General features: G+C 41.9%; 1 protein-coding gene across 27 annotated transcripts in view; it reads left to right on the forward strand.

The window, feature by feature from the left end:
* KIAA1217 (KIAA1217 ortholog) overlaps nt 1-27,063 on the forward strand; it is an 817,826-nt gene that overhangs the window by 480,420 nt on the left and 310,343 nt on the right. For 24 of the 27 annotated variants that reach the window (XM_069547449.1, XM_069547447.1, XM_069547448.1 and 21 more), the window contains one exon: nt 671-954. In XM_069547449.1, the coding sequence (XP_069403550.1) occupies nt 841-954 (114 nt within the window). In that variant the 5' untranslated portion in view covers nt 671-840. Of the gene's footprint in view, nt 1-670; nt 955-24,872; nt 25,539-27,063 lie in introns of those variants that run through there. The other 3 variants (XM_069547451.1, XM_069547453.1, XM_069547452.1) reach the window with 3 other exon arrangements.

Raw genomic sequence — 27,063 nt, forward strand, 5'->3', positions numbered from 1 at the left:
AGCTAAGAGAGGTCCCATCATTTGTCCTTAATCTAGGCTTGAAGGAAGGATTCCTGCCTTCATATTTTAAAATTGTAAGTTCTGTTACTAGAATGAAACTATGTTTAAAAATAAAGAAATAATCATAATCACTTAAGTTAACTTTTCCATAGTTACAGATGAGGGTGAAGGGTAACCCAGGTTGTGTTGGATTGTTAGTCACTCAGCCCTGTCCGACTCTTTGCAACTCCATGAACTGTAGCCCGCCGGGCTCCTCTGTCCATGGGACTTCCCAAGCAAGAATACTGGAGTGGGTTGCCATTCCTTTCTCCAGGAGATCTTGCCAGCAACTGGTCTGACCAGGTGTTTTGGTTTTGAATAACCTCAGGGAAAGAAATTGTAGAGTTTTTTTCTTCTTTTTCTTTTTTGCTGCAATATCTTTATTTCCAAAGTGCAGTTTTTCATATTTCTTTTAGTTGTTGATTTACCCTCTTTCCTGCTGCTGTGTGGATACATGCCCATGCGCATGCGCACACGCACACACACACACACACACACACACACACACACACGCACATCTGCTAAGTTACATTCATACATTATCAGCTGCCACAAACGCACTCAGTGTCCTGTAAATGAGATTTCTAGTGTGAAATCTTTAGTTGTGAGCTGTATCTTTTCTGTTTCTCAGAACAAGGAAAGAGCAACCTGCAGGTGACATCCTTAGAAGATGCAGAATGTCGCAGAACCAAGGAGCGCCTTTCTAATGGGAACAGCCGTGTTTCAGCTTCCAAACCTTCCCGTAACATCCCGAGGAGACACACTCTAGGTGGGCCTCGAAGTTCCAAAGAAATCCTGGGAATGCAAACATCGGAGATGGACCGAAAGAGAGAAGCTTTCCTGGAACATCTGAAGCAGAAGTATCCACATCATGCCACCGCCATCATGGGCCACCAGGAGAGGCTGAGAGACCAGGTGCGAATATCCTGCCATTTTCACTCTGCCACGCTCATTCTTCGTTTTTTTTTTTTTTTTCATTCTGTTTTCTCCCAATTTTATTGAGATATAATTGGCCTACAGCACGGTATGTTTAAAGTATGCAGAATAATGATTTTATTTATATTCATCCTAAAATGATTATCACAGGAAATTTAGTGAACATCCATCATCTCATTTAGATATGAGATGAAAGAAATAAACAACTTTTTTTCCCCATGATGAGCACTCTTAAGATTTCCTCTCCTCACAGCTTTCTGTGTAACATACAGTAGTCCTGTTATATTTGTCGTGGTTACTTTATGTCCCTTGTACTTATTTCTAACTGGAAGTTGATGCCTTTTGACCGCCTTCATCTGATTCTCCCTCCCTGTGCAAAGCTCATTCTTTAATGAACATGAGGGAAAGCACAGTGACCTTCCGGTTAAAGGGGGAAAAAAACAGTTGAGTGGATTGTGCCCACTGCTGGATTGTCCCAGATCTCTCTGTTAGCTTGGGGAGAGGAGGCAGATTGCAGAAAAGATTCAACCTGAAGGCTCAGCCTTCTTCAGCAACAACAGTAAGAGAACAGAAAGTGAGAGAAGAGAGACCAGAGAATATGCAGTTCCCCTGTAAGAACGTCCCAGGTTCAACCACAAATATATCTAAAATGCAGGCAACGCAGAAGTGTATCTTAACTGAGTAAAGCATGGAATCAGCTAATGTCTGCCCCCTTAATCACTGAGTGCTTGGCACAGTGAAGGAATGAGTGTATGAGTGAATGAATATAAATACATTTTCAGGCTAAAACAGAGCACACAGAGGGATAGTCTTGTGACAAACCCCTTTACCTCAAGAAGCTGACGTTAGGGTCTTGTTTTCTGTTCTTTTTTCTTCTCAGACATGTTTTCCTTCTGCACGCTTGGCTTTCTGCTGTCAGCAGCTACCTGCTTTCTCAGGTTATCTTGACAGCCACACAGCTACCCCTCGACAGTGGCTCAGGGTGTTTTTGTTTCTTGACTGTGTGCAGTTACTTTTCAGGGGACAGTATGGGTTTAGGGTCACAGGAGATGGGAGGCCGGCCTCCTTTGTAGCCCAGAGATCGGTGTCTCCATCTGAGGATGGAGACCACGGTGATGGAAGTGGAGAACATTTAGCAATACTTGTGGTCAGGGACGAGAGCAGGCAGGTATTGATTTTAACACTCCAGGTAGAGACAAGTTCTGTGTTTTTAAGTTTGCTCTCCTGCCAGTTAGTTACGAAAGTGATGTCTAACTCAGCTTTTTGTTATCTATGGGAATGGTGATTGGCGTTGGCCTCAATTCTTTATGCTTTAAGCTCAGTTTGTTTGATCCTTTAAATGAAACCTTCTCTCTTATGAAATCTTTATCAGACAGAGTGCCTAAAACATGTGAAATATGCCTTATGAACTGTATGTTGACATGTTAACATCCCAAGAGGCAGCAGGCCCAGAAGAAGAGAAAGAAGAATCTAGATTGATATGGAGAGGAGCAGATGAATTCTTCACTAAGAAAAGGATGGCTGTCTTCATTTCAAGTGTGTGTAGAGAATGCCCCTATTTTCTTTTATTTCTATTTATCAGTTGTGTAACCTCCCTCCCCCAGTTTTATTGAGATATAATTGACTAAAAATAAAAGTATCCCTATTTTCTACTGATAGTTGGGTCACTGTCCATTTAATTAATAGAATTTGTGCCTCTGTCTGTGTCCTAATATGTGAGGCATCATGCTTTATCCAGTGCTGTTCAGATTGAGGAAACTCAGGGCAGTTAGAGTTACACAGTTTGCTGAGGAAAAGCTGGAATTTGACTTCAGTGAAGTCTGAATCCTAGTTTATTCCTCTGGTCTGTAAGTTGAAGACCATTTCCTGTAGAGCAGGCAGTGTGGTCTGTGTATGCTGTATAAGGGACATGGTGAGGGGGTGTGTTGCGTCTGAGACTGTAGGGATGGGAGCCTGGGTAAAGGAGGCTAGAAAGTTGGTTATGTGTTGAGTGAGGCAGGCTGATATATATTTTTTAAATTAAAATGTATTGTTTTGCTGAGAAATATAGAAATTATCCTGTGAAAATGGTATATTTTTCATTAAAAAAATTTCAGTTATTACTATACTATTGTTATTTGTGATGTCATAATTCTCCCTCCTACCATGATGATTATGGCTTTGGGGAAAAAGTTATTACATAAAACTAACCAGAAGGTTGTCAAGGGCGATGGGATGGTGTCAGAAGATGGGGAGTACTGAATTTGGCCGAGTGGCCTCAGGCTCCAACCTCCTGTCTCTTGAATCTCTGTCATATCGTAGTCTGGTCTCAGATGGTCAGCTGCCCCTTTGCTGGGTTCTTCAGGATGAGTTCTTGTATTTTCCAAGCTGACCGTCTGTTTTCCATGCTTAGATCTGTGCATATATTTTTCCTTCTGCTGCTGAGTTGCAAAGGAACCTTAATCAGCATTGTAAACATTAGAGATAAGCATAGGTGATGATTTAGGAAGTTCCTCTAGACAGCACTTCACCTTCTGTCCTTTCCATTCTTTTCCTCCTATCGCCCATTTCCTCTCTCCTATCTTCTTCTCCAAGACACCCTTTGTTCCTCCCAGATCTTCTGACTGGGGATTAGTCCAGGCTTCCTTTACAGGAAGATCACATGACCAGCCTCAAGGAGAAAGGCAAATATCACAAGTCTGATGGACTTTCCAGATATGGAGGTTATAAACACGACACACGCTTGGGGTGGCTGTTTCCTTAGTTGCTTTCCAGAAAAGCGGCCTTAGTGAGAAGAGTGCCAATGAAAGAAATCAAGAATAACAGGATGAAAATGATCTATCCAGCACCTTTCAAGAAATGTCTCGGTGCTAAGGGAATCCAGGTTCTAACTCCTTGGTGTCCAACTTGAGAATCAGAGCACACCTTGTGTTTTTATTTAATTGGAGAATTATTGCTTTACAGTGTCGTGTATGAATTTCTGCTGTATAACAACATGAATCAGCTATAGATATACATATACCCCTTCCCTCTTGAGCCTCCCTTTAAACCCCGCCCCCATCCCACTGCTCTAGGTCATCGCAGAGCATCAGGCGGAGAGCGAAACACTTTATAGTTTTGACATTTGCATTCAAATCCTTGGAAGATTCATGGTTGAAATTTATATTTGAGTCTTTGAAAATAAGTTAGTCAAGAATTTTCTTTAGTCTAAATGACTGAAAGGCAAAAAAGTTTTCTTTACTCTTTTCTGTGATCTCCAAAAAACGGCACACGTCCCCGTTGCAGCGCAGTGCTTATCTGCATAATAGAATTTTTATTGACTCACTCCTGGGGGGCAATCAGGCTGTGAAGCTGCTCACCTGGAAGCTAAGGGCGTGGCTCTGGGGTCAGGCAGGACTGGGTCGGAATCTAGTCTTCACCATGTGCTGGTTAAAAGATTTGAAGCTAATGACTTAATCTTCCTGTTCCAGTCAAGGAAAAGATAATACCTGTATCATGGAGTATTGAGAAAGGAAATGAATTTTCTTCCTGTTTCAGTGGCAACTCTTAGCATTACAGTATTCTTTTTAAAAATATTTTTATTTACTTTTTTAGCTATGCTGGGTCTTAGCTATGGCACGAGGGATCTTTAATTGCAGCTTGTGAGATCTGGTTCCCTGACCAGGGATCGAACCCAGGCCCCCTGCATTGGTGCATGGTGGGAGCACGGTGGGAGCACGGTGGGAGCACGGTGGGAGCACGGTGGGAGCACGGTGTCTTAGGCAGTGGACCACCAGAGAGGTCCCATCATTACAATATTCTGATTCCTGGTGACCAAAAGAAGAGGCTCAGAGGCTCTTATTTTCAAATTAGTGTTTAAAGTCATTTCAGTTTTCTACCAACACATATTTGAGTACTTGAAGTAATTTTTCCCATTTGTCAGAACACGATTTTGTTATATTTCTGAAACCTGAATGTATTTTTCCTTTATCAAGAGCTTCAAATTTGGATTTCTTTCACTTATTCATCCCATGTATAATTTATCTGGCACCTACCATGGAAAAGGCATTGTGAGAAATACAGACGATGAGGCTTGGCCCCTGCCTCCAAGTCAGCAAAAGAAATAAGGCATTCATGGACAGAGATTAATCCTTCCAAATCCAGCCCGGTGTCACACCTGCCGAGGTGCTCATAGCATCCTGCAGTACCTGTATTGTAGCATCTAATCATACCTTCATTGTGCTTTTCTTTATGTTTTGTTCTCCCATCTACAATATGCTTTTGAAGAGCCTTGTCTGAATCACCTTTGCACAGTCAGCATTTAAGGGAGTACACAACCGCAATTAGGCACAATCAATTTTTGTTAAATGAATAAGGTGAATATTTCTAATACAATTGGAATGTGATAGGTACCATTTGTTTGGTAAACATAGAGAGGAGTGGGGAATCCAAGGCTTAAGAGATTGATGGCAGTTTGAGATCAGAAGGGATTGAGGCTAAGAAGCTAAAGGAAGGCTAAGTAATTTCCCTCCAGTCAAGAAGCCAGCAGGTCAAGCAAATTTCTCAAGTCTGTGAGCTCTCCATTGTTGACCTTGGTGTTTTCTCCCTCTGCCTGTAATTTTCCTAAAGTTTTGATAACAACTTATGTAGCTCACAGTGGATCAGGTAATAGAGACATTCCATCTTTTAAAAAATAAATTGTATTCAATCCCCGAGCATATGAGATAACCACAGAAAATAGATTCCTGTACATGTTTTACCTGGGAGGAAAGTTACTTATGCAAAATAGCTCTGAGTTCAGGAAGGCCTGCAGTTTAGCCATTGCCCATAGTCATGGTCACTGTGTCAGGCTGCAGTTTGGAAATGCCCTTCCTTCACGTCTTCTCTAGGGAAGAAACAGATATCCAGCTGGCCTCACACTTGCAGAATCCGGCTGTCCACTCCTAGTCTGAGAAACCATTCTGAAAAGAGTTTTTTTGCCCTTATTTCCAGTTACCCACAGAATTTCTATTTAACTAGGTAAAGAGTGCCTGCTCTGTGGTTAAGATTAGTTTGTGTATTCTTATATCTAACATGATCAAATCTTAGGAGAAAAGAGGAACACAGTTGGCCCTCCTTATTTGGGAGTTTTGCATCCTTGGATTCAACCAAGATAGAAAATATTGGGAAAGAAATATTCCAAAAAAGGAAAACTTAAATTTGCTGAGTTCCGGCAACTATTTATATAGCCTTTCCTTCGTATTTACAACTTTTTATATAGCATGTCTATTGTATTGGTATTGCAAGTGACCTAGAGATGATTCACAGTGTATGGAGGGTGTGCATGGATTATGTCCTAAGTACCCCTTTTTATATAAGAGACTTGAGCATCCTTGGATTCTGGTATCCCAGAATCTGGTATCCCAGTCTGCTCTGCGGGACTATTGTACATTTTAACCTATAAGTCTGTTGTATTCTTCCATTCGGAATAAAGAGTGAGCAAATTATAAAGGTTATTTTCCTTTAACATGAGCATTGTGGAGAGTTAAAATAAGGAGATAAGAACATGAACAGTGAGACTATCTGAAATGGGGTCCTTAATACCAGGAAGCATTTTGTCAGGCCTGTTGCTTTCTGAGTGTCCCTCAGATCTCACTGAAGACTGAAGGCAGGGGGAGAAGGGTACAACAGAGGATGAGATGGCTGGATGACATCACCAACTCAATGGACATGAATTTGAGCAAACTCCGGGAGATGGTGATGGACAGGGAAGGCTGGCATGCTGCAGTCCGTGGGGTCGCGAATAGTCAGACACGACTGAGCAGCTAAACGAGTCTCACTAGTGGCTGTAGTGTCTGCATGGAAGTGGTACTAGACCTATGTTCTCGGTACCCAGTGGGTCTGGTGCTGCTTACCAATGTCTGCTGTAGTCCAGTGTGTCTGAAGCCGGAATGTAACTATGCTGCCAACAATGGAAGTGAAGAAAAAGAAAATATCTGTCAGCCTGTTTACTCAGAAGCATCTCAAGTTCTGGTTCATTCTAGCCATTTTTTTTTTAACAACCTCTAAAGAACTTTATTCATTGATGAGGAGCTGTACTGTGGAACCTGAACTACAGACTTTGGTTCAAGCGCAATGTTATCCATCCCTCCACTATGGAAAATAGTATGGAAGTTCCTTAAAAAACTAAAAGTAGAGCTACCATGTGATCCAGCAGTCCCCTTCCTGGGCATACATCTGGAAAAGATGAAAATTCTTAATTTGCAAAGATACGTGCACCCGAGTATTCATAGCAACACTGTTTATAGTAACTAAGACATGGAGACAACCAAAGTCCTCATCAATAGGTGACTGGTTTAAGAAGATGTGGTGTAGATATACAGTAGAATGTTCCTCAGCCGTAAAAAAGAAGGAAATAATGCTGATTGCAGCAGCTTGAATGGACCTCGAGATTATCATAATGAGTGAAGTAAGTCAAGAGGAAGGCAGATATCATATAATATCACTTATGTGTGAAATAAAAAAAATAATGCAAACAATTCTATATACAAGACAGAAACAGACCCACAGACATAGAGAACAAACTTTTGGTTACCAGGGAAAGAGGGAAGGGATAAGTTAGGAGTATGGGATTAACATACAAAAGCTACTGTATGTAAAGTAGATAAGCAACAAAGATTTACTGTATAGCACAGAGAATTATATTCAATATCTTGAAATAACCTATAATGGAAAATAATAGAAAAAATATAAAACTGAATCACTTTGCTATACACCAAATATTAACACAATATTGTAAATCAACTATATATATGTCAGTTAAAAATATCCATTCCTTTGACGGATATCTCCTTTTCAGATGGTATGTAATTGATTTTGTTAAGAATCATGGAAAATTCCATTACAGTTAAATCTGGAAGACAAGAGGAGTCTTAACTGTGTCTTTCCTTGAATCAGAGGAGCAGGTCTTAAGAAGCGAGTGCTACTTCCAGGCAGTAGAGTGAAGGCATTTTTACTCACTTCCTTTGTAACTCACTGAGAACAATTATGGGTACTAACAATGGAAAGAGAGAGGGGAAGAAAATTCCATTTTGGGAAAAAAAAAAAGGAAGATGTCAGGATCCGTGTCATGTTTTTGTGAAGACCTAGTATGCACAGAATATGGAAAGTGAAATCGCTTTTTGAAAGGAAAGTATGCTACCAACAATTTGTATAATCCTGACCTTACCTTCAACAGAGGAAGTTTTTTGGATGAAAAGCAAAGTTCGTAGGTGAGAGGAGGCAATGTTGCCAGGTCGGAACATTTCCACTTGCAGGAGGCCTGTGATTTAAAAGGCTGTGTGTGTGCCTCTCAGGCGTTGATGCCACGGACTGAAGAGTGAGGGTGACATGGTTTTAGGGCAAAGCAAGCAACATATCATTATGGGGAAAGCATTGGATGTCACAGGTCACAGACAAGGGTGCCTCTGTTGACTTCTCTCCTCTGCACGCCGGCTTTACAGTAGCTGGCTGGCCCCATTCAAATGGGAGTTAAAGTGAGAAAGGAGCCAATAGGAGACGTATACCTTACAACTCATGTACTAATCAGGGTGGTCTTGATTATGCTACATAACAAGAAAACCCTGTAAGTTTTTCTGTGACATGACACAAAAATGTTTTATTTCTCATGCATACAAAATCTGTTGTTTGTGATGACTTTGTGATTTAGGCCACATCCATGGTGTGGTGATGCCGTCATAACATGTGGATTCCAAGTCATCATGACAGGAAAAGAAAAAGCTAATGGTTCCTCACAGCTCTTACATATGTTGGCCCCAAAGTAGCATCTGTCATTTCCCTTCACTTTTGCATCTTCAATCAGACACCTACAGGGATGTTGGGTTTATCCAGATTTTGGCTGTGGAGTCTAGTTTAAGAGAGAAATCCCTCCCAGCTTTCCCAAATGTAATGAGTGGTTTTTATCAACTTTGTTGTATTGATACATAGAACTTTATACCTATCTGTACAATGCATCCATTATATTTATGTGTGATTTTAAAATATTAACATATATTTACATCTACCTGCAACGGCATCTTTTTTAAAAAATATACATGTTGTACCATATATATACATATAAAGTGAAAGTCGTTCAGTCCGACTCAGTCTGTGGAATTCTCCAGGCCAGAATACTGGAGTGGGTAGACCTTTCCTTTCTTCAGGGGATCTTCCCAGCCCAGGGATTGAACCCAGGTCTCCTGCATTGCAGGCGGATTCTTTACCAGCTGAGCCACAAGGGAAGCCCATATATATATATGTATTTTTGGTCACACCATATGACTTGTGGGATCCTAGTTCCTTGACTAGGGATTGAACCTATGCCCTCTGCACTGAAAGCATGAGGAGTCCTAACCACTCTGCCAGGGAAGTCCCGATGTACAATAATATGTTTTACAGGTATAAAAGGTAGTGATTCACAGTTTCTAAAGGTTATGTATGCCATTTTTAGTTATTGTAACATATTGACTGCATTGGTTGTACAGTATATCCTTGTAGCTCATTTTAACCATAATGATTTGTACTTCCTAATCCCCATGTAATGACATCTTTTGACTTATTTTTGATTAAGTGTCACAGAAGAACTTCCGTCACACTGGATCATGCCTCATGCCATGGATTTCAGGGGATCAGTCTAGACCTTCGAGAATACAAGTAGTCCCTTTGTCATATATGGAAAACCCCAAATTTATCAAATTTTTGTCTGTCATCTTTATCTTAACCCTAATCAACCTAGGTATGTGAAAGTGTTTGAAATTCACAAACAGGCATTGACATTCATGGATCAGTATATCAGCAAAGCCTGGAAGGTAGGCTAATTGGAACTAAAGATGTGCTAAGACCGTAGACCGTTCAGTTAATGGAGGCCTTGGGCCACAGTGAAGATCTGGTAAAAGGTTTGTGTTGTGGAGGGATGGATTTTATACAGTTTTGTTTTGTTGTTCAGTCGCTAAATGTGTCTGACTCTTTGCGACCCCGTGTACTGCAGCACGCCAGGCTTCTCTGTCCTCCACTACCTTATATATGTTACAAAAATGAAAAGCTTATAAGTTATAGTAAAGGAAATAGACCCCCTGCTAAGAATTTCATCTTTAGCACTATTAATTTTTTCTAATCCAAAGTGGAAAATGCTGGTGGAATAGCCATGTTTAGCAGCAAAAACATATTTAGCTTTTTGAACTAATGACTGATTCAGGGTTTACAGACCAATTTCTTACCTCAACCTTAAGGAAAAAGGAAACAACATCTTGGCAGTTAAGAAGTCGAATACAGAGATTTCCCTGGTGGTCCAAAGGGTTGGACTTCACCTTCCAATGCAGGAGGTTAGATCCACCAAGGGGTTAGATCCCTGGTCAGGCAGCCAAGATCCCACCGGTGCCTCACAGCCGAAACCTGAAACATAAAACGGAAACAATATGGCAACATTCAATAAAGACATTTAAAAAAAGAAATCTAATGCAGTGTATGCATAGCAAACAATAAAACCAAGTCACAGTAGGAAGGAGGAAGAAATAGAAACCTCTCCATGGGCTGCCATGAAGGTGGAGAATCTTAGTTAAATGTTCAGCTTTTCTTTTTTTTTAGCACTGTTTTCTCAGCTATTATTTACAGTGGTGGAAAAGTGGAGAAGACTACAAGGACTACATATTATTGGCAGCACTAAAATTGTGATACTTGCTGTTTACACATATGGGTATATTCCATCCTCCCCAGAACCCTGTGGGGTAGGCACTATTTATTATGAACTGTGCTTAATGACACAGAGCCTTTAGATCTCATCCAGAGTGACACAGCAAGTGAGGAGTAGCACCAGGGCTTGATCTTGTTACCTGGATGTGAGGCCCTTGCTCTTGACCTCCAGATTATCTCATCTTTCTGATGGGTGATGGAATCCAAAGATACTCTAAAACACCAAAAAAATAAGGGAGGACTGAGGCTTCCCTGGTGGTCCAGTGGTTAAGAATTCATCTTCCAATGCAGGGGACACAGGTTTGATCCCTGGTCAGTGAACTAAGACCCCACATGTCTCCATGCAACTAAACCAGCTTACCACAACTAGAGAGAAGTGTGTGAGCCATAGTGCAGAGCCCACGTGCTGCAACTAAGACTTGACACAGCCAAATAAATAAATGTTGAAATAAGGAAGGACTGGAATGGGGGGACCAGTTTGCCCAGCATCAGTAGGTAAGAAATGTAGTGGCCATCGCATATTGGCTGAGTCCCAAGTGGCAAAGTGGTTAAGAACCCACTTCTCAATGTGGGAGATGCAGGTTTGATTCCTGGGTTGGAAAGATTCCCTGGAGGAGGAAATGGCAACTCACTCTAGTATTCCGCTCCATGGGCAGTGGAGCCTGGCGGGCTGTAGTCCATGGAGTCACAAGAGTTGGACATGACTGAGCATGCACACACACCATATTGGCTGAAATGCCAGCCTCCTGATTAGATCAGCCTTTAATAATTCGGGGAAGAAAAGAAATTTAGGGGGAAGAAAAGTGGTGTATATCTGAGAAAGATTAAAATTGAGAAAATGTGATTTTTCCTGGAGCAGCCCCACTGATTGACGGGAGCGTGTGTCATAACGGAATCGCACGTTTCATTTAGAAGCTACATTATTTGTCTATCAGTGTATGTGTGAGTGTGTGTTTAATAACCTACCAGAGCCTGTGAATAAAGAATATGATAGGATTGAAAGCATCAGTATAAAAAAAATTTCTCATTCTCAGAAATTTCAAATAATACTGGATATATCAAAGGGAAACAGTAGTCATCTAAATTTGAGCATGATGGAAAACAACAGTAAAAACAAAAGAAATAGAAAGAGCAGTCTAATACTTAGCAGATGATGCTTCTCCAGGGAGCAGATGAAGGGACTGGCCTAGAAGTATTTCCCAGAAGACTGATAATTTGCATTGTGGCTTAGAGGGTGAGATTGGGGGGGGGAGTTGCATTTCAGCAGATTTGGGATATTACATCGTAGGACACATTGTGGGATCTCAGTAAAGAAAGACTAGATTCGAGGGGGTGCAGTCTTTCCTTGCAAACTTGACATTGATCATATAGGATACAGAAAAAGAGGAGGATCCTGAATGGAGATCATTTGCAGCTCACGACTGTGAATGTTTAATTGGGTGCCACCAACCCCTGCATTAGCTTTCATTTTAATTAGTGTTGTGCGGAAGAGCAGGAGAACACGTTTTGAGAACAGTGCTATATTAAAAAGGGCTCTGCCGGAAAAAAAAAAAAGGGAATAAAAATAAGATTCTACTGGAAAATCTGTTGATGGGTACCTGGGAGTAGGTCGGAAAGGTGAGGGGAGTCAAAAAGCAAAGCAGAACTGCATAGTGGCAGGAGTCACCTGGAAAGTGGCATTCAGTCAAACCGAGAGCAAACTCGGTTGCACTTTTGAAAATTGCATTTTCGAAAATTGCATTTTCATTGCAATTAGATCGAGATTCGGGCATTGAGGAATCCGCGAAAGACTGGCGGGACTTCCCTGGTGGTTCTGTGGTTAGGACTGTGCTTCCATGAAGGGGGCACAGGTTCAGTCCTTGGTTGGGGAGCTTCAACATAGCCAAAACAATAAATAACAGATGAAGTCTTTATTCGTTCTAAAAAGCAAGCAGAAAACCCCAAAAGAGACTGGTGTGATTTAGTCCAGCACATCAATGCGACCTTAAATTGCAGTTGTCTGAGTTGTCCCGAGTCTCCTCAGTCGTCGAGCTTAATTCTTCATCATTACTCACCCTTCCCCTGCAGCATTTTCTTGGATTAGTTCAGTCAAATGGTTACTTATCATGGTCCCACACTATGAGTTCAGCATCATATAAAAAACACAAAGTAATATATCAAAAAATACAAAACACAGTACCTGCCCTGTCTAGCATATGTCATGTTAGTAGACAGAGTACCAATGTTTGGGCCCAATATGAGTGAATTAACATACACTAGCACACCCAGCTGTGTGGCAGGAGGCAAGTCGGTCCATTTCCCTGAGGCTTTTTCTGAACCATAGAATTGAGACAGATAATGTTGGGGTGCTGATAGATGAGGTGATATATCTCTACTGTAGCAGCTTAATGCATTCTTATCAAGGAGAGCACTCTGGTGGGAAAGTCAAGGCCAGTACCATTAGGGTGGCACAGACAGTGGACATTTTCAATAGCAATGATCAAGACCAGTGTTTTGTAAAGGTATGTTCTAGAGAATCCTAGATCCCCAGGCGGTTAATAGCTGTTTGGGGAGAAAGTTACTAATTTGAGGACATTCTTAGTTAACCAAAGTTAATTTCTACATTGCAGGACTGGTCAGATCTTTCAATATGCTGAATTGTGACTCTCAGGTTGGAGATTTGGGAGTAGGTGGGTGAGGAATGAAATGGGCAGTATTCCCAAACCCTATTTGTCGAAGAATTATTGTTTGGTGGGGGGACTTTTGTCTTGTGAGACACATTCAGAAATGGTGGAATGTCATGCAAAAGCTTATATTCAGAGTGGTGGGAGATCTCAGAGAGGGAAGATTTTGTACAGGAGACCAGAAGTTAATTGGGGTCTCTTGGAATGATTCAGGGCTCCTGGAGACAGTAAACTTGTCCTAATTATCTGTTTCCTCAATGCCCAGAGCACAGTAGATACTCAACAGATATCTATGGCAAGGATATTGACAGATTATGATTTGAATGATTTGATGAAGGCATGGAGGCATTCTGATGGAGGAGGGTGGCCAGGAGAGGCAGTGATGCAACAAGAATGGAGGTGGCTCCCTGGTGAGTCAGTGGATAAGCCAGTCTGAGAGGTGGGGGTGCTGTTTGGAGAAGGGGGAGGGCAGTGGGGTTAAACAAAGGGGAGTCAGATTGTGCTGGACCTTGAACACCCGGCAGAAAGCTTGGAATGGCAGACACAGGGCACTTTGCTTTCATTCCACAACTGGAATGAAAAGCAAAGTTCAAAGGTTAGTTTTTTAGTGCTACCTAGAAGGGAACGTGTGGAAAGCCTCGGTGCTTGCCTGCACATGGTTGCCATGCCCAGGCGGCAGTGATAAGGTCCAATATCGTGGAGCGGGCATGGAGCTCACCCAGAATGAAAGGATGACGACATATCAGATATGCGAATGAAAAAATGAGAATGTCTCGGTGACTCAATAGAGAAGGATGAAGGTACGAAGAACTGCAGGTGGTGTAGCAGGGAAGGCAGGAGTACCCAGTGCCCTACCCCCCACCGCCACCCCTGCCCCCCAGAGACCTAGATTCTCGTTTCCACTGAGGTCCTAGCTGTGCCAGTTCGTTGAGCAAGTCACTAAGCTCCTATGCCACCCATCCATATTGTGTGACCCCCTGAAGAACTAGAGAAGAACCACAGAAGGTTATGGCCACAGTCACGAGAAGAGGGGGTGGGGCAGGGAGGGGGAAGGACGCGAGTGGTAACTCTTGAGATCTGCTGCTGGAGATGGGCTGTGGGGAGAAAGATCCGGTCTGGAGCTCAGTGGATTTTTTGACAAAATTCTGTAGTGTCTTCCCTTTGAAAGGCTCTCATATTTGCCCTCTCGGGGCCCCGCTTTGCACCAGCCTCGTTTTGTATCCTCGTCTCAGCATCTGTGTCATATCAGGCCTTCTCTTTTTCATTCCTTTGCCCTAATCCAAGGTTTTCAGACCCTGCACAGGTATGCAAGTGAACTGGGAAGCCTCAGGAATGTTGTGGGGCTGCCACATGGAGCTTTGAACCGAGGCATCGATTTCAACAGAGTGTGGAGGGGGATGCAACTTACTGCTGCAGTTATGTGGGAGGCTTTGCTTCATATCTTGTTTGCACCTGAGGTGTATTTTGGGATGAATGAATGTGCAGGGACTTTAATTCATGAGTATTTACTGAGAGCGCAACTGGGGCAGTCAGCAGTTCTCCAGTAGCGCTGAGATCCTAAAGGGGAAAGCAACTGGTTGACGTAGTACTCTGGACAGTGGATGGATGTGAGAAAGGATTGAGTTGTATGCACTGTAGTCACTACTGAAAGATTCCATATTTCGGGTTTGCCTGCCTCCCTCTATCACTTCTTTCCCCTTCCTTTGTTTCTTCCTTCTTCCCTTTTAATTTTTTTTTTAAAGAATTCTTTCTTTTTTTTTCTTCAATATTTATTAATTTTTCTTCGAATATTTATATATTTATCTAGCTGTGCCACACACAAGGGATCTTCAATCTTTGTTGCGGCTTGTGGCATCTCTGTTTGTAGCGTTTGAGATCTTCGGGTTGCAGCTTTCAAACGCTTAGTCGCAGCAAGCAGGAGGATCGAGTTCTCTGACCAGGGATGGAACCCGGGCCACCTGCATTGGGAGCGAAGAGTCTCAGCCACTGAGTCACCAGGGAAGTCCCCCTTTTAGTTTGTAAACATTTTGGTTGGACCAGAATATTCTCCTGTACAAAAGTGTCCATGCGCACTCAGTTGCTCAGTCGTGTCTGACTCTTTGCAACCCCGTGCACTGTAGCCCCCCAGGCTCCACTGTCCGTGTGATTTCCCAGGCCAGAATACCGGAGGGGGTTGCCATTTTCTTCCCCAGGGAATCTTCCTGACCTAGGGATGGAACCTGAGTCTAGCATTTCCTGAACTAGCAAAAGTGCTGAGTATTAAATGTGTGAGAACCATTGCTCTTTCAAGTCTGCTGTGTACTTACCGTATCTCCTTGATGTTTCTCCAGCTACTCCATACATGTTTTACTTCTAGTTAAGTACTAGGAAGTTTAGTGCCCGTACAAGCTTCTAGAGAGCAAATGTCATTTTTGTTCTCTTTCTTGGGTTTGCCTGTTTTATTCATTATTTCAAAGAATCAGTTTCCATTTATTTTTCTTTTCCATATTATTGTTTGCTATCTTGTTACAGATTTTATGATTAATGATCTTTTCCTAGGGTTTTTGTTGTTGTTGTTATCTTTGTTGTCTTTTATAGTTTTTTAGAACATGTACTGAATTTACTTATTTTTTTATTATTCATTTTGGCCACGCCATATGGCTTGCAGGATCTTAGTTCCCCGACCACAGATTGAACCCAGGCCACAGCAGTGAAAGGGCTGCATCCTAACCACTGGACTGCCAGGGAGTTCCCTGAGTTTCCTTGGTTTTAGTATTTCTTGTTTAATAATGAAGACATTTCAGTTCAGTTCAGTTCAGTTGCTCAGTCGTGTCTGACTCTTTGTGACCCCGTGAATTGCAGCACGCCAGGCCTCCCTGTCCATCACCAACTCCCGGAGTTTACTCAAACTCATGTCCATCGAGTCGGTGATGCCATCCAGTCATCTCATCCTCGGTCGTCCCCTTCTCCTCCTGCCCCCAATCCCTCCCAGCATCAAAGTCTTTTCCAGTGAGTCAACTATTTGCATGAGGTGGCCAAAGTACTGGAGTTTCAGCTGCAGCATCAGTCCTTCCAATGAACACTCAGGACTGGTTTCCTTTAGAATGGACTGGTTGGATCTCCTTGCAGTCCAAGGGACTCTCAAGAGTCTTCTCCAACACCACAGTTCAAAAGCATCAATTCTTCGGTGCTCAGCTTTCTTTATAGTCCAACTGTCACATCCATACACGACTACTGGAAAAACCATAGCCTTGACTAGACGGACCTTTGTTGGCAAAGTAGTGTTTCTGCTTTTGAATATGCTATATAGGTTGGTCATAACTTTCCTTCCAAGGAGTAAGCGTCTTTTAATTTCATGGCTGCAATCACCATCTGCAGTGATTTTGGAGCCCAGAAAAATAAAGTCAGCCAGTTTCCACTATTTCCCCATCTATTTGCCATGAAGTAATGGGACAGGATGCCATGATGTTTGTTTTCTGAATGTTGAGCCTTAAGCCAACTTTTTCACTCTCCTCTTTCACTTTCATCAAGAGGCCCTTTAGTTCTTCTTCACTTTCTGCCATAAGGGTGGTGTCATCTGCATATCTGAGGTTATTGATATTTCTCCCGGCAATCATAATTCCTGCTTGTGCTTCTTCCAGCCCAGCGTTTCTCGTGATGTACTCTGCATATAAGTTAAATAAGCAGGGTGACAATATACAGCCTTGACGTACTCCTTGTCTTATTTGGAACCAGTCTGTTCCATGTCCAGTTCTAACTGTTGCTTCCTGACCTGCATATAGGTTTCTCAAGAGGCAGGTCAGGTGGTCTGGTATTCCCATCTCTTTTAGAATTTTCCACAATTTATTGTGATCCACGCAGTCAAAGGCTTTTGCATAGTCAATAAAGCAGAAATAGATGTTTTTCTGGAACCCTCTTGCTTTTTCGATGACCCAATGGATGTTGGCAATTTGATCTCTTGTTCCTCTGCCTTTTCTAAAACCAGCTTGAACATCTGGAAGTTTACGGTTCACATATTGCTGAAGCCTGGCTTGGAGAATTTTGAGCATTACTTTACTAGCATGTGAGATGAGTGCAATTGTGTGGTAGTTTGAGCATTCTTTAGCATTGCCTTTCTTTGGGATTGGAATGAAAACTGACCTTTTCCAGTCCTGTGGCCACTGCTGAGTTTTCCATATTTGCTGGCATATTGAGTGGAGCACTTTCACAGCATCATCTTTCAGGATTTGAAATAGCTTCACTGGAATTCCATCACCTCCACTAGCTTTGTTTGTAGTGATGCTTTCTAAGGCCCATTGACTTCACATTCCAGGATGTCTGGTTCTAGGTGAGTGATCACAGCATCGTGATTATCCAGGTCATGAAGATCTTTTTTGTACAGTTCTTCTGTGTAATCTTGCCACCTCTTCTTAAGGGCAAATATATCCTGACACCAGCTTGGGCTGTGCCCTGTAGTTTTGTATGAAATATTTTGTTTCATTGCTTTAAAGAAAAGTAAAAATTACCGTTTTTAATTTTTCTCTTTTTAATTATTACCCAGGAATATTGCTTTTCCAAGTAGTTGAGATTATCATTATTTATTTATAATTTTATTGAATGTGATCAGAGAATGCAATCTGTAAGATTCCTACTTTTAAATTTGTTTATGGACTTGGTAAAAGTTTTTTTTTTTTTTGAATAGTCAAATATGCAGTCAGTGTAAAGTGTGCCATAAATATTCATGGGAGATTATCTACTTTATTTTATATACCCATGCATGCACATATATATGTCAGGTTTATTATTTTTATCATTCATTGCTTCTCAGTCCTTATTTTGTTATTCTACTGCTGTTCAGTTTTAAACAAAGTATAATAAGGTTGCTCACTCAAATTGTATTTTTATCCTGTTCTTGCAGTCTAAAAATGTTTGTTTTATAATTTCTAGTTTTATTTGTTGCAAACATATTTATGATGATTAGCCCTTTTCCCTAAATTATGTCTTTTTATATTCTGTTTAGTGTGTGTGAACTTTTTTTCAGTGTGTGTTAATATTAACATTGTTGCTCTTGCTTTACGTTTGTTTACATTTGTCTGGTGGTATGTTTTACCCATCTGTTTTCAAATTTTATTAATACTGAGTATATATTGGAAACTACCTAAAATGTAGCTTACCTTTTTTTTTCTTTTGGCTTGCAATTTTAGCCTTAATATATCATCAGTCTTTATTTTTAATAGAAAAATTCCTTTTAAAGTTCTTTGATATCTAGTGGTGTAACCGATAGACTTGATTATATTCCTTCATCTTAATTTGGTAGCAAATATGTCTATTCTTCTTTATTAAATACCATTTATGCTCACTAATATCAAATGGTTGCTCAGGCTTTAGTCTTGACAAGCTGCATTTGACATGATGGTAGGAGCTCCAAGTGAAAATGACTGTCAGACAATTGGAGATAGGAGAGGACCAGAGCCTGAGCCAGAAAAACAAGACTGGACAGAAGCTCATTGGCAGCACCTGTGCTGGTAGTCAGGGTTTTGCAGAGAAACTGAACCATAGGTTAGAGTGAGAATAAGAATGAGCATGAGTGAGAAACTGATTCAGCCTAAGGTCTTGGCTCACACTTTTGTAGGGAGTGGTGAGTTTGAAATCTGCCGGGAGGTTGGAGATTCAGGTATGAGTTAATGTTGCCACCTTGAGTCCAGATCTGCTGGCTGGAAACTCAGGCAGGGTTTCTGTGTTACTGTCTTGAGAGAATTCCTTTTTCAGAAACTCTCTTTGCTCCTGAGGCCTTCGACTGATTGGATGAGGCCCACCCACATTGTCGAGGGTAATCTGCTTGACTCAAAGTAAGCTGGCTTAAATGTGTGCATGTGTGCTAGGTTGCTTCAGTCGTGTCCAATTCTTTGTGACCCCACAAACTGTAGCCCACTGGTTCCTCTGTCCATGGATTCTTCAAGCAAGAATACTGGAGTGGGTTGCCATACCCTCCTGTGGGTGATATCCCAACCCAGGGATTGAACCCACGCCTCCTGTGGCTCTTGCATTGCAGGCAGAATCTTTGCCACTGTTCCACCAAGGAAGCCCGACTTCAATGTCCCAAAATACCATCACAGTAACATCTAGACTTGTTTGACCAAACGACTGGGTGTCACAGTTGACACATAAAATTAACCATCGCCTCATTGTAGAAAAAGCTGACTGAATGTGAATGGATAACTTCTAAAGCAAACAACTTGAACAAACAGAAACAGAGCTAGAGATCGAGGACTTAGCATTAGGGAATCAGCACAGTTGGTTTCCATTGTTTTCATTCAAAAACCCGAGTACTCTTATGCATTTGGTGACACTTATTATAGTGTGCTCTGGATTTGCAACATGTATCCTGGTTTTACTGTTTTTAGCATTTGTCAGTTTTTCTGTACACCAGAACTTCAGATGGAAGACATTTCTTGAGAGTCTGCTGTTTCTTGAGCCTTATCTGTCTTGTAGCGGTTCTGTTTGTCCTGGGGTTATAAGCTATAACACGTTAATCCTGCTCCGTGAAGTCCTTGCCTGCACACAGCCTACAGCTAAACAAATGCTGCTGCTCCACTGATGTTGCTGTGCTGATGGAGTGTTGCACTGTAGACTCTTCCAGCCCCCATACCAGCTGTCGACTTGGTATATATGGGAGGATGTGCAGAGAGTCTGTGCTGCCCTTTACAATCCAATATGCTTAACATTACGTATTTGTGGGTTCTGCATCTGTGGATATAGCAGGCTGACTGTACTACACCATTTTATAGAAGGCACTTGCATATTTGCAAATTTTGATACCCACAGAGGTCCTAGAACCCAGGCCCTGGTGGATACCAAGGGATGGCTGAATATATTTTCAGACTTGTCTGCTAAATAAATCTTTTCGGCATAGCTTAGTCTAGTTACTATTTAATATCTCCAATTACCAGAAAATGTTTTATTGGAGTATAGTCAATTTGCAATATTGTGTTAGTTTCTGGTTTACAGCAAAGGGATTTAGTTATAAGTATGCATATATATATATCGGCTTCCCTTGTGGCTCAGCTGGTAAAGAATCCACCTGAAATGCAGGAGACCTGGGTTCGATCACTGGGTTGGGAAGATCCCCTGGAGAAGGGAAAGGCTACCCACTCCAGTGTTCTGGCCTGGAGGATTCCATGGACAGTCCATGGGATTGCAAAGAGTCGAACACCACTGAGCTGCTTTCACACACACACACACACACACACATGCATATATATATATATTTTTTTTTTTTTAGATTGTTTTCTGTTATAGGTTATTACAAGCTCATGAATACAGTTCCCTGTGCTGTATAGTAGTACCTGTTTATCTGTTTTATAGATAGTAGTGAATATATGTTAATCTCATACTCCTAATTTATCCCTTCCCTCTTCCTCTTTGTTTATCATAAGTTTGTTTTCTGTGTCTGTGAGTCTGTTTCTGTTTTTTAATATTTAATTAATTTGGCCACCTCAGGTCTTAATTGAGGCACATGGGCTCTCTAGTTGTGGCCCTTGGGCTCAATAGTTGCAGTGCTTGGGCTTAGTTGCTCCGGATCTTAGTTCCCAGACTAGGGATCAAACTAATGTCCCTTGCATTGTAAGGCAGGTTTTTAACCTCTGGACCACCAGGAAGTTCTTATTTCTGTTTTGTAAATAAGTTCATTTGTATTATTGTATAGATTCTACACATAAGCAATTTCATACAATTGTCTTTCTCTCTCTGGTATGATATGATAATCTCTAGGCCCATTCATGTTGATGCAAACAGCCAAATTTTCATTGTTCTTCATGGCTAAGTAATGTGTGTGTGTGTGTGTGTGTGTGTGTGTGTACGTGTGTACACATACACCACATCTTCTTTATTAGCCACTCATCTATTGATGGACATTTAGATTGCTTCTTTGTTTTGGCTATTGTAAATAGTGCTGCTATGAACATTGGGGTGTAGGTATCTTCAAATTAGTGTTTTCATCTTTTCCAAATATTTGCCCAGGAATGGAATTGCTGGATTGTATGGTAACTCTGTTTTTCATTATTTAAGGAACCTCCATGCTGTTTTCCACAATGGCTGCACCAATTTACATTTTCACCAACAGTTCCCTTTTCTCCACACCCTCTCCAGCATTTGTTATTTATAGACTTTTTAATGATGGCCATTCTGACCAGTGTGAGGATTAACAATATGGAGCATCTTTTCATGTGCCTGTTGGACCTCTGCATGCCTTCTTTGGGGAAAGTGTCTATTTAGGTCTTATGCGTATTTTTTAATTAAATTGTTTGTGTTTTTTGATATTGAGTTGTATGAGCTTTTGGTATATATTGGAAATTAAGCCCTTGTTGGCCACATAATATACAAATATTTCCTCCCCATCTGTAAGTTGTCTTTTTGTTTTGTTTATGGTTTCCTTTGCTGTGCAAAAGCTTGTACGTTTCCCGTTTGCTTATTTTTGCTTTTATTTCTTTTACCTTGGGAGACTGATCTAAGGAAATATTGCTACAATTTTTGTCAGAGTGTCTTGCCCATGTTCTACAGATAGTAGTGCCTGGGCTTCCCTGGAGGCTCACAAAGTAAAGAATCCACCTGCAATGCAGGAGATACGGATCTGATCCCTGGGTCAGGAAGATCCCCTGGAGAAGGGGATGGCTGCCCCCACCAGTATTCTTACATGGACAGAGGAGCCTGGTGGGACAGCCCATGGGGTTGCCAAGAGTCGGACACGACTGAGCAATTAACACTGCACTGCTACTACAAGCAGTGCCTAGTGGTTAAGCACACGAGCTTTGGATTTACATTGGGCCTGCCTGGATTCCAACCGAGATTCCAGCGCTTAGTAACTACAACTCAAATTACCTAACCTCTCTGAGGCTTACTTTTCCCTCTTGCAACATGAGGATATTAATCATGCTTGCATCATACTCCTGTTATGAGGATTAAATGACATGAGGGTTGGTTATTTTTATTATAAAAGTGCTATTTTTTTTCCTACTCAATGTGGTGTTCCTTTTCTCCATGACAACTTCTAACTCATGTTTTGAAGAAACAAAAGTTGAGGCCATCAGTGGTGAAAGCCAAGATCTTTCCAGTTATTTCATTCCTGTCATTTTGTTAATGTTTTCAGTGAGTAGTTTTCTATGTTTGTTATAAAGTAGGTTTTCTAATTTAGTTTTTTGGCTGTACCAGGTCTTAGTTTTGGCACCAGGATCTTCAGTCTTTGTTCTGGCATGTGGAATTTTTAGCTGTAGCATGCAAGCTCTTAGTTGCGGCCTGTGGAATCTAGTTCCCTTAGCAAGGATCAAACCTGGGCCCCCTGCATTGAGAGTGTGGGTTCTTAGCCATTAGACCACCAGGGAAGTCCCTAAAATAGGTTAGAGGAAAGAAATTCAAGAGAAAGAATTTATTTGCCATCCATGTCCATCATAGATACCTAAAATGTTGCTAAATTTAGAAACAAAATAGCCCATGTGAAAGAGGCTTCCCTGGTGGCTCAGATGGTAAAGACAAATAGCCCATAGACATGCATATTTTGAACTCTGACTTGGATAGTGTGGTGCTGAGTTGCTATCAGGTAAGCAGGCAGGTCGCAGTGCCATTAAAACCTGGTCCTGCTTGATGGTTTCCTCATTTGGGGTATGGTAGGAAAAAACAGTGCTAGACTGGTCATCTCTCAGCAAATCTTGGCATTTCTGCCTGGCCCTCCCATCTGTTATCCTAATTGCTAGGATTACTGCTCAAAACTTTCCCTGCTCCATGTAGTTCAAGACTGTCACATATCATAATGATGTCCTCGTTGGTTACAGAGTCTTGTCAGAGAGGAATGGATGCATTCATCAAGTTGCTTCCACATCTGAGTTGTTTCTGGGACTGTCTCCACTTGCTTGACTTTCAGATTCTGACTTTCTGTCTCTCTTTTCCAAGCTCGAACTCAGTAAGTAAAAGCTGAGATATTGTCATTTCCCAAATAACCCAAAGGGAAGATCTGGCCAAATTTAAAATTGATGCTTTTGAACTGTGGTGTTGGAGAAGACTCTTGAGAGTCCCTTGGACTGCAAGGAGATCCAGCCAGTCCATTCTGAAGGAGATCAGCCCTGGGATTTCTTTGGAAGGAATGATGCTGAAGCTGAAACTCCAGTACTTTGGCCACCTCATGCGAAGAGTTGACTCATTGAAAAAGACTTTGATGCTGGGAGGGATTGGGGGCAGGAGGAGAAGGGGACGACAGAGGATGGGATGGCTGGATGGCATCACTGACTCGATGGACGTGAGTCTGAGTGAACTCCGGGAGTTGGTGATGGACACGGAGGCCTGGCGTGCTGCGATTCATGGGGTCGCAAAGAGTCGGACACGACTGAGTGACTGAACTGAACTGAACTGAGCTGCAAAGCCCTCTGACTACCGCATCCTCCTGCCCATGCTCCTCTCCCTAATGGAACTTTAAAGGAATAACCATCATTGAATAGAGCCTCCAGGTCATCTTGGATCTCACCGAACAGAGCCTCGATTTGGTTATTTATTTTTTTTCCTGCATTGTTTGTTGCTCACTGGGTAAAGCGCAGGCCTGGGCTTCATCTGGCTGTGGTTTCATCTCGCAGAGGCAGTAATTGAATCTCTGACATTGTCCTGCCTTCAAGGAATGTTCCAACTCAGGCTGCTATATTAAACCAGCATAGTTCTCTGTTCTCTTGGAAGGTAGTGTCTCATCTATGGACAGTGAATGATGGCGATGCCAACTCAGAAGAGTCAGGGCTGGGACCCCAGACATCTACTGTTCCTTCCATGCAAAGAGCCAGTCTGAGTTTGCAAAGACGGTGTTTTAACCTGTTACCGCCCTCTCTGTAAATAACCTGATCAGCTTCAGCACGGTGTGGGGGTTAGTACTTGCTGTCTGACCTTTAAGGATAGATCTGTTGAAGCTGGTTGCAGTTTGCAGCAGGATCTGTGGCAAATTGGAGCAGGCTGCCCGCTTGGCCCCTGCCTCTCCCAGCACCCCGCGGTGTTATAGTCGATTCTGCTGGGAGCCGCCTTCAGGTGCATCCCAGCTCCCTGCTGAGCCCCCTGAAGAATTTTCCGTGATGGCATTTGCCGGGTGTTTGACATCATTGTTGGAAAGGCTCACAGTTTTGGAGCAACTCCCACTGAAACCTTTCTGGTACCTCGGCGTCATCGGTTTTTGACTTGGGGGTTTGAGGTGTGTCTGGGGTAAATTGAGAAGCAAGAAGAAAGGGTGCTGAGCCCAATATCACCAAATTTGGCAGAAATTTGTCCCAAGCTTTAGACCAACATTGGGGATTCCATAAAATCAGGAATAGTGCAGAATGAATTAGAAAAAGGAGGAGTAAATATCAAACAACCTGTTGACCATTTCCCAGAAAAGTCAGGAACGTGAGCTTCAGCGCTTTCATGGTAACATGTATAAGCCAGGATAAAAGTACAAAAGCTATGAGTCTGTTAGGAAGGAGTTAAAAAAAGTTCTCAACAGCTTCTCCTACCACCTCTACAAACACAGAGGCCAAGAGAAAATGCGCACACACTTACACACACTCGCATTCCAGCAAAGAACCTGTTCTGCAAGTTTTGCTGGTAAAAAGCAGGAGGGGGGTTGCTGGAGAGTCCAGTGAAAAAGCCTTAGGAGTATTCATAGAAGGTTTTTCAAAACTAAGTTTTCAGAGTAACTTTATCCTGCGGAGAGAGGCTCATGGACCACTGTAGGCTTTTCTTCAACTGCTTAAGAGCATTGTTAGACAGGGAGGGGCAGATTAACGGATGCCTATAATTTTGATCATTGTTTTCTGCAAAACAGCTCAGGCTTTGAAAAACGAAGCCATCATTCTTGGCGAGGTTTCTGCCAACAGCACAAATTATACCGTGCAGAGATCCAAAGCCCCTCAAAAGGTTTCATTAATGAACGATTTCAGAGGACTGTTTAAGTCTTCACCCGACAGGTAACGTTGGCCCGCAGGCGGGTGGGGTTAGGGTTTCCGTGGAGATTTATGATGTCATGCTTGAAAGAGCATGTCAAGACAGCCAATTTAACAAGTAGCTACTCAAAAAGTCCTATAGGCTGGAAGTAGCTGTTATGCAAATGACGAAAGAGTTTCACTGGGAAAAACTGAAAGAAAACCGTAGAGACATGGAGGGGGGTTTACCTGACAGCTCCGGAGATGACTCCGGAGTCCACTAGAGACGAGAACTTCCAGAAGCTGAGTTAGATTTTCTGCTTTTACTGCCGTTTCACCTGTGGAGCTCCAGGTACAGGTAAATCTGGATTCTGTTTCTTCCGAGTTCTCGCCGAAAATTATCTGGAAACATTGTGAGGTCTGTTTCTCTGCATTGTTCTCTTGGCAGGAAGCACTGAATCAATAAGCATGGCTTTCCCATACCGAATGTTCGAGTGTTCCTGCTTCAGGGGCTGTTTTTTCAGGGCTTTTTATTGAATGAACTGAGATTTTTGAATAGAGCTGAAAAACAAGTGATGCATTATGCATTATGCTGATTCTGCCCTGTGAATACCGCTGTAAAAAATGCCTAGATAAGGGTTAGAAGGACGATCGGGGAACTGAGATATTATATATATTTGTGGATTATTCCCAGATGTTGGGTTCTTGCTCTCTCTTTTTTTTTCTTTAACTCTTAGAACAGACCTGAAATTGGGACTGTGTGTATTTTTGTAATTTCAAGTTGCAAAATGCCCAAAATACAACCCATGGAATCATATAGAACTAGGTTTATGAAACTTATACTTTTTTTTTTCTTTTAAAATTGGAGGATAATTGCTTTACAATGTTGTGTTGTACACTTTGATTTAAGTGTGTCTGTATATTTTTCTCACAGCAGCATTTTACAAGACTAGAAAGATATCCTGTTTGAGATATCAGGGTTTCTGGGCATGAAGGAAGTAGGAATTGTAAATTCTAAGACAGATAAAGGCTTCTAGGGTGGGGGGAATGGTTGATAAAACTAGTTTTTAAAGCGTGCTTTCAGAAGGAAACCTCACTTTGGTGGTACGAGGTTTTCTGCTTGCATCAGTTACTAGCAAGCCTGAGTAAACAGTCTTGCCAGCGATATGGGTGTGATAATAATCGAAGGTAGCAGTGTGTCTGTGAAGTTGAATTAAAGGCGTTAGCTTGGGGGCGTCAGGCTGCCATGTGAATAGTTAGGTACACCAAGCTTAAAAGGCAATGAAAATCATTTATCTTTCTCTTTCATGCACTGCATAAGGTGAAAACACAGCGTTAAGAATAAAGATACCTGTGAAATGGGAATTGGGGCTTTTGAAAGCAAAACTATTTAGGAGCACGTGGACAGGATTTAGCATATTTGAGAAAGCCTCCTGAAATTTGGCCATCCAATTATGTGAATTAACTCCAGCATTGATATTCATATGAAATTGTTGGGTGACCACCCCAGTTACTGCAGAAAAGCAATTCGAACTCTGTCCCTCACATCAGAACACCTGGGTGTTGAATCTGTCTCCTACCTGTGTCACTTTAGGAAAGTAAACTCATGTCCTTAAGCCTCAGTTTTCTCCTCCCTAAGATGGGAGTGGTGTGGTGAGGGCGGTGTGCGTGTGGCACAGCTCTCAGAACGCAGGCGCCACGAATTGCGGGTATTTTTATTTACTACTTCTGTGGTCCTGGCCTGTTGGTAACAGGGTTTCATCTTTCACTTCACCGTATCACTGTAACAGCCCAGTGAGATTTGTCCACTCTTAATTCCCACTTTACAGATGAAGAAACCGTGGCTCAGAGAGATACTGAAATATGTAACATAAGCTGTCTTT

Source organism: Ovis canadensis, chromosome 13 (assembly GCF_042477335.2).
Source record: "Ovis canadensis isolate MfBH-ARS-UI-01 breed Bighorn chromosome 13, ARS-UI_OviCan_v2, whole genome shotgun sequence".
Taxonomy (NCBI): Eukaryota; Metazoa; Chordata; class Mammalia; order Artiodactyla; family Bovidae; genus Ovis; species Ovis canadensis.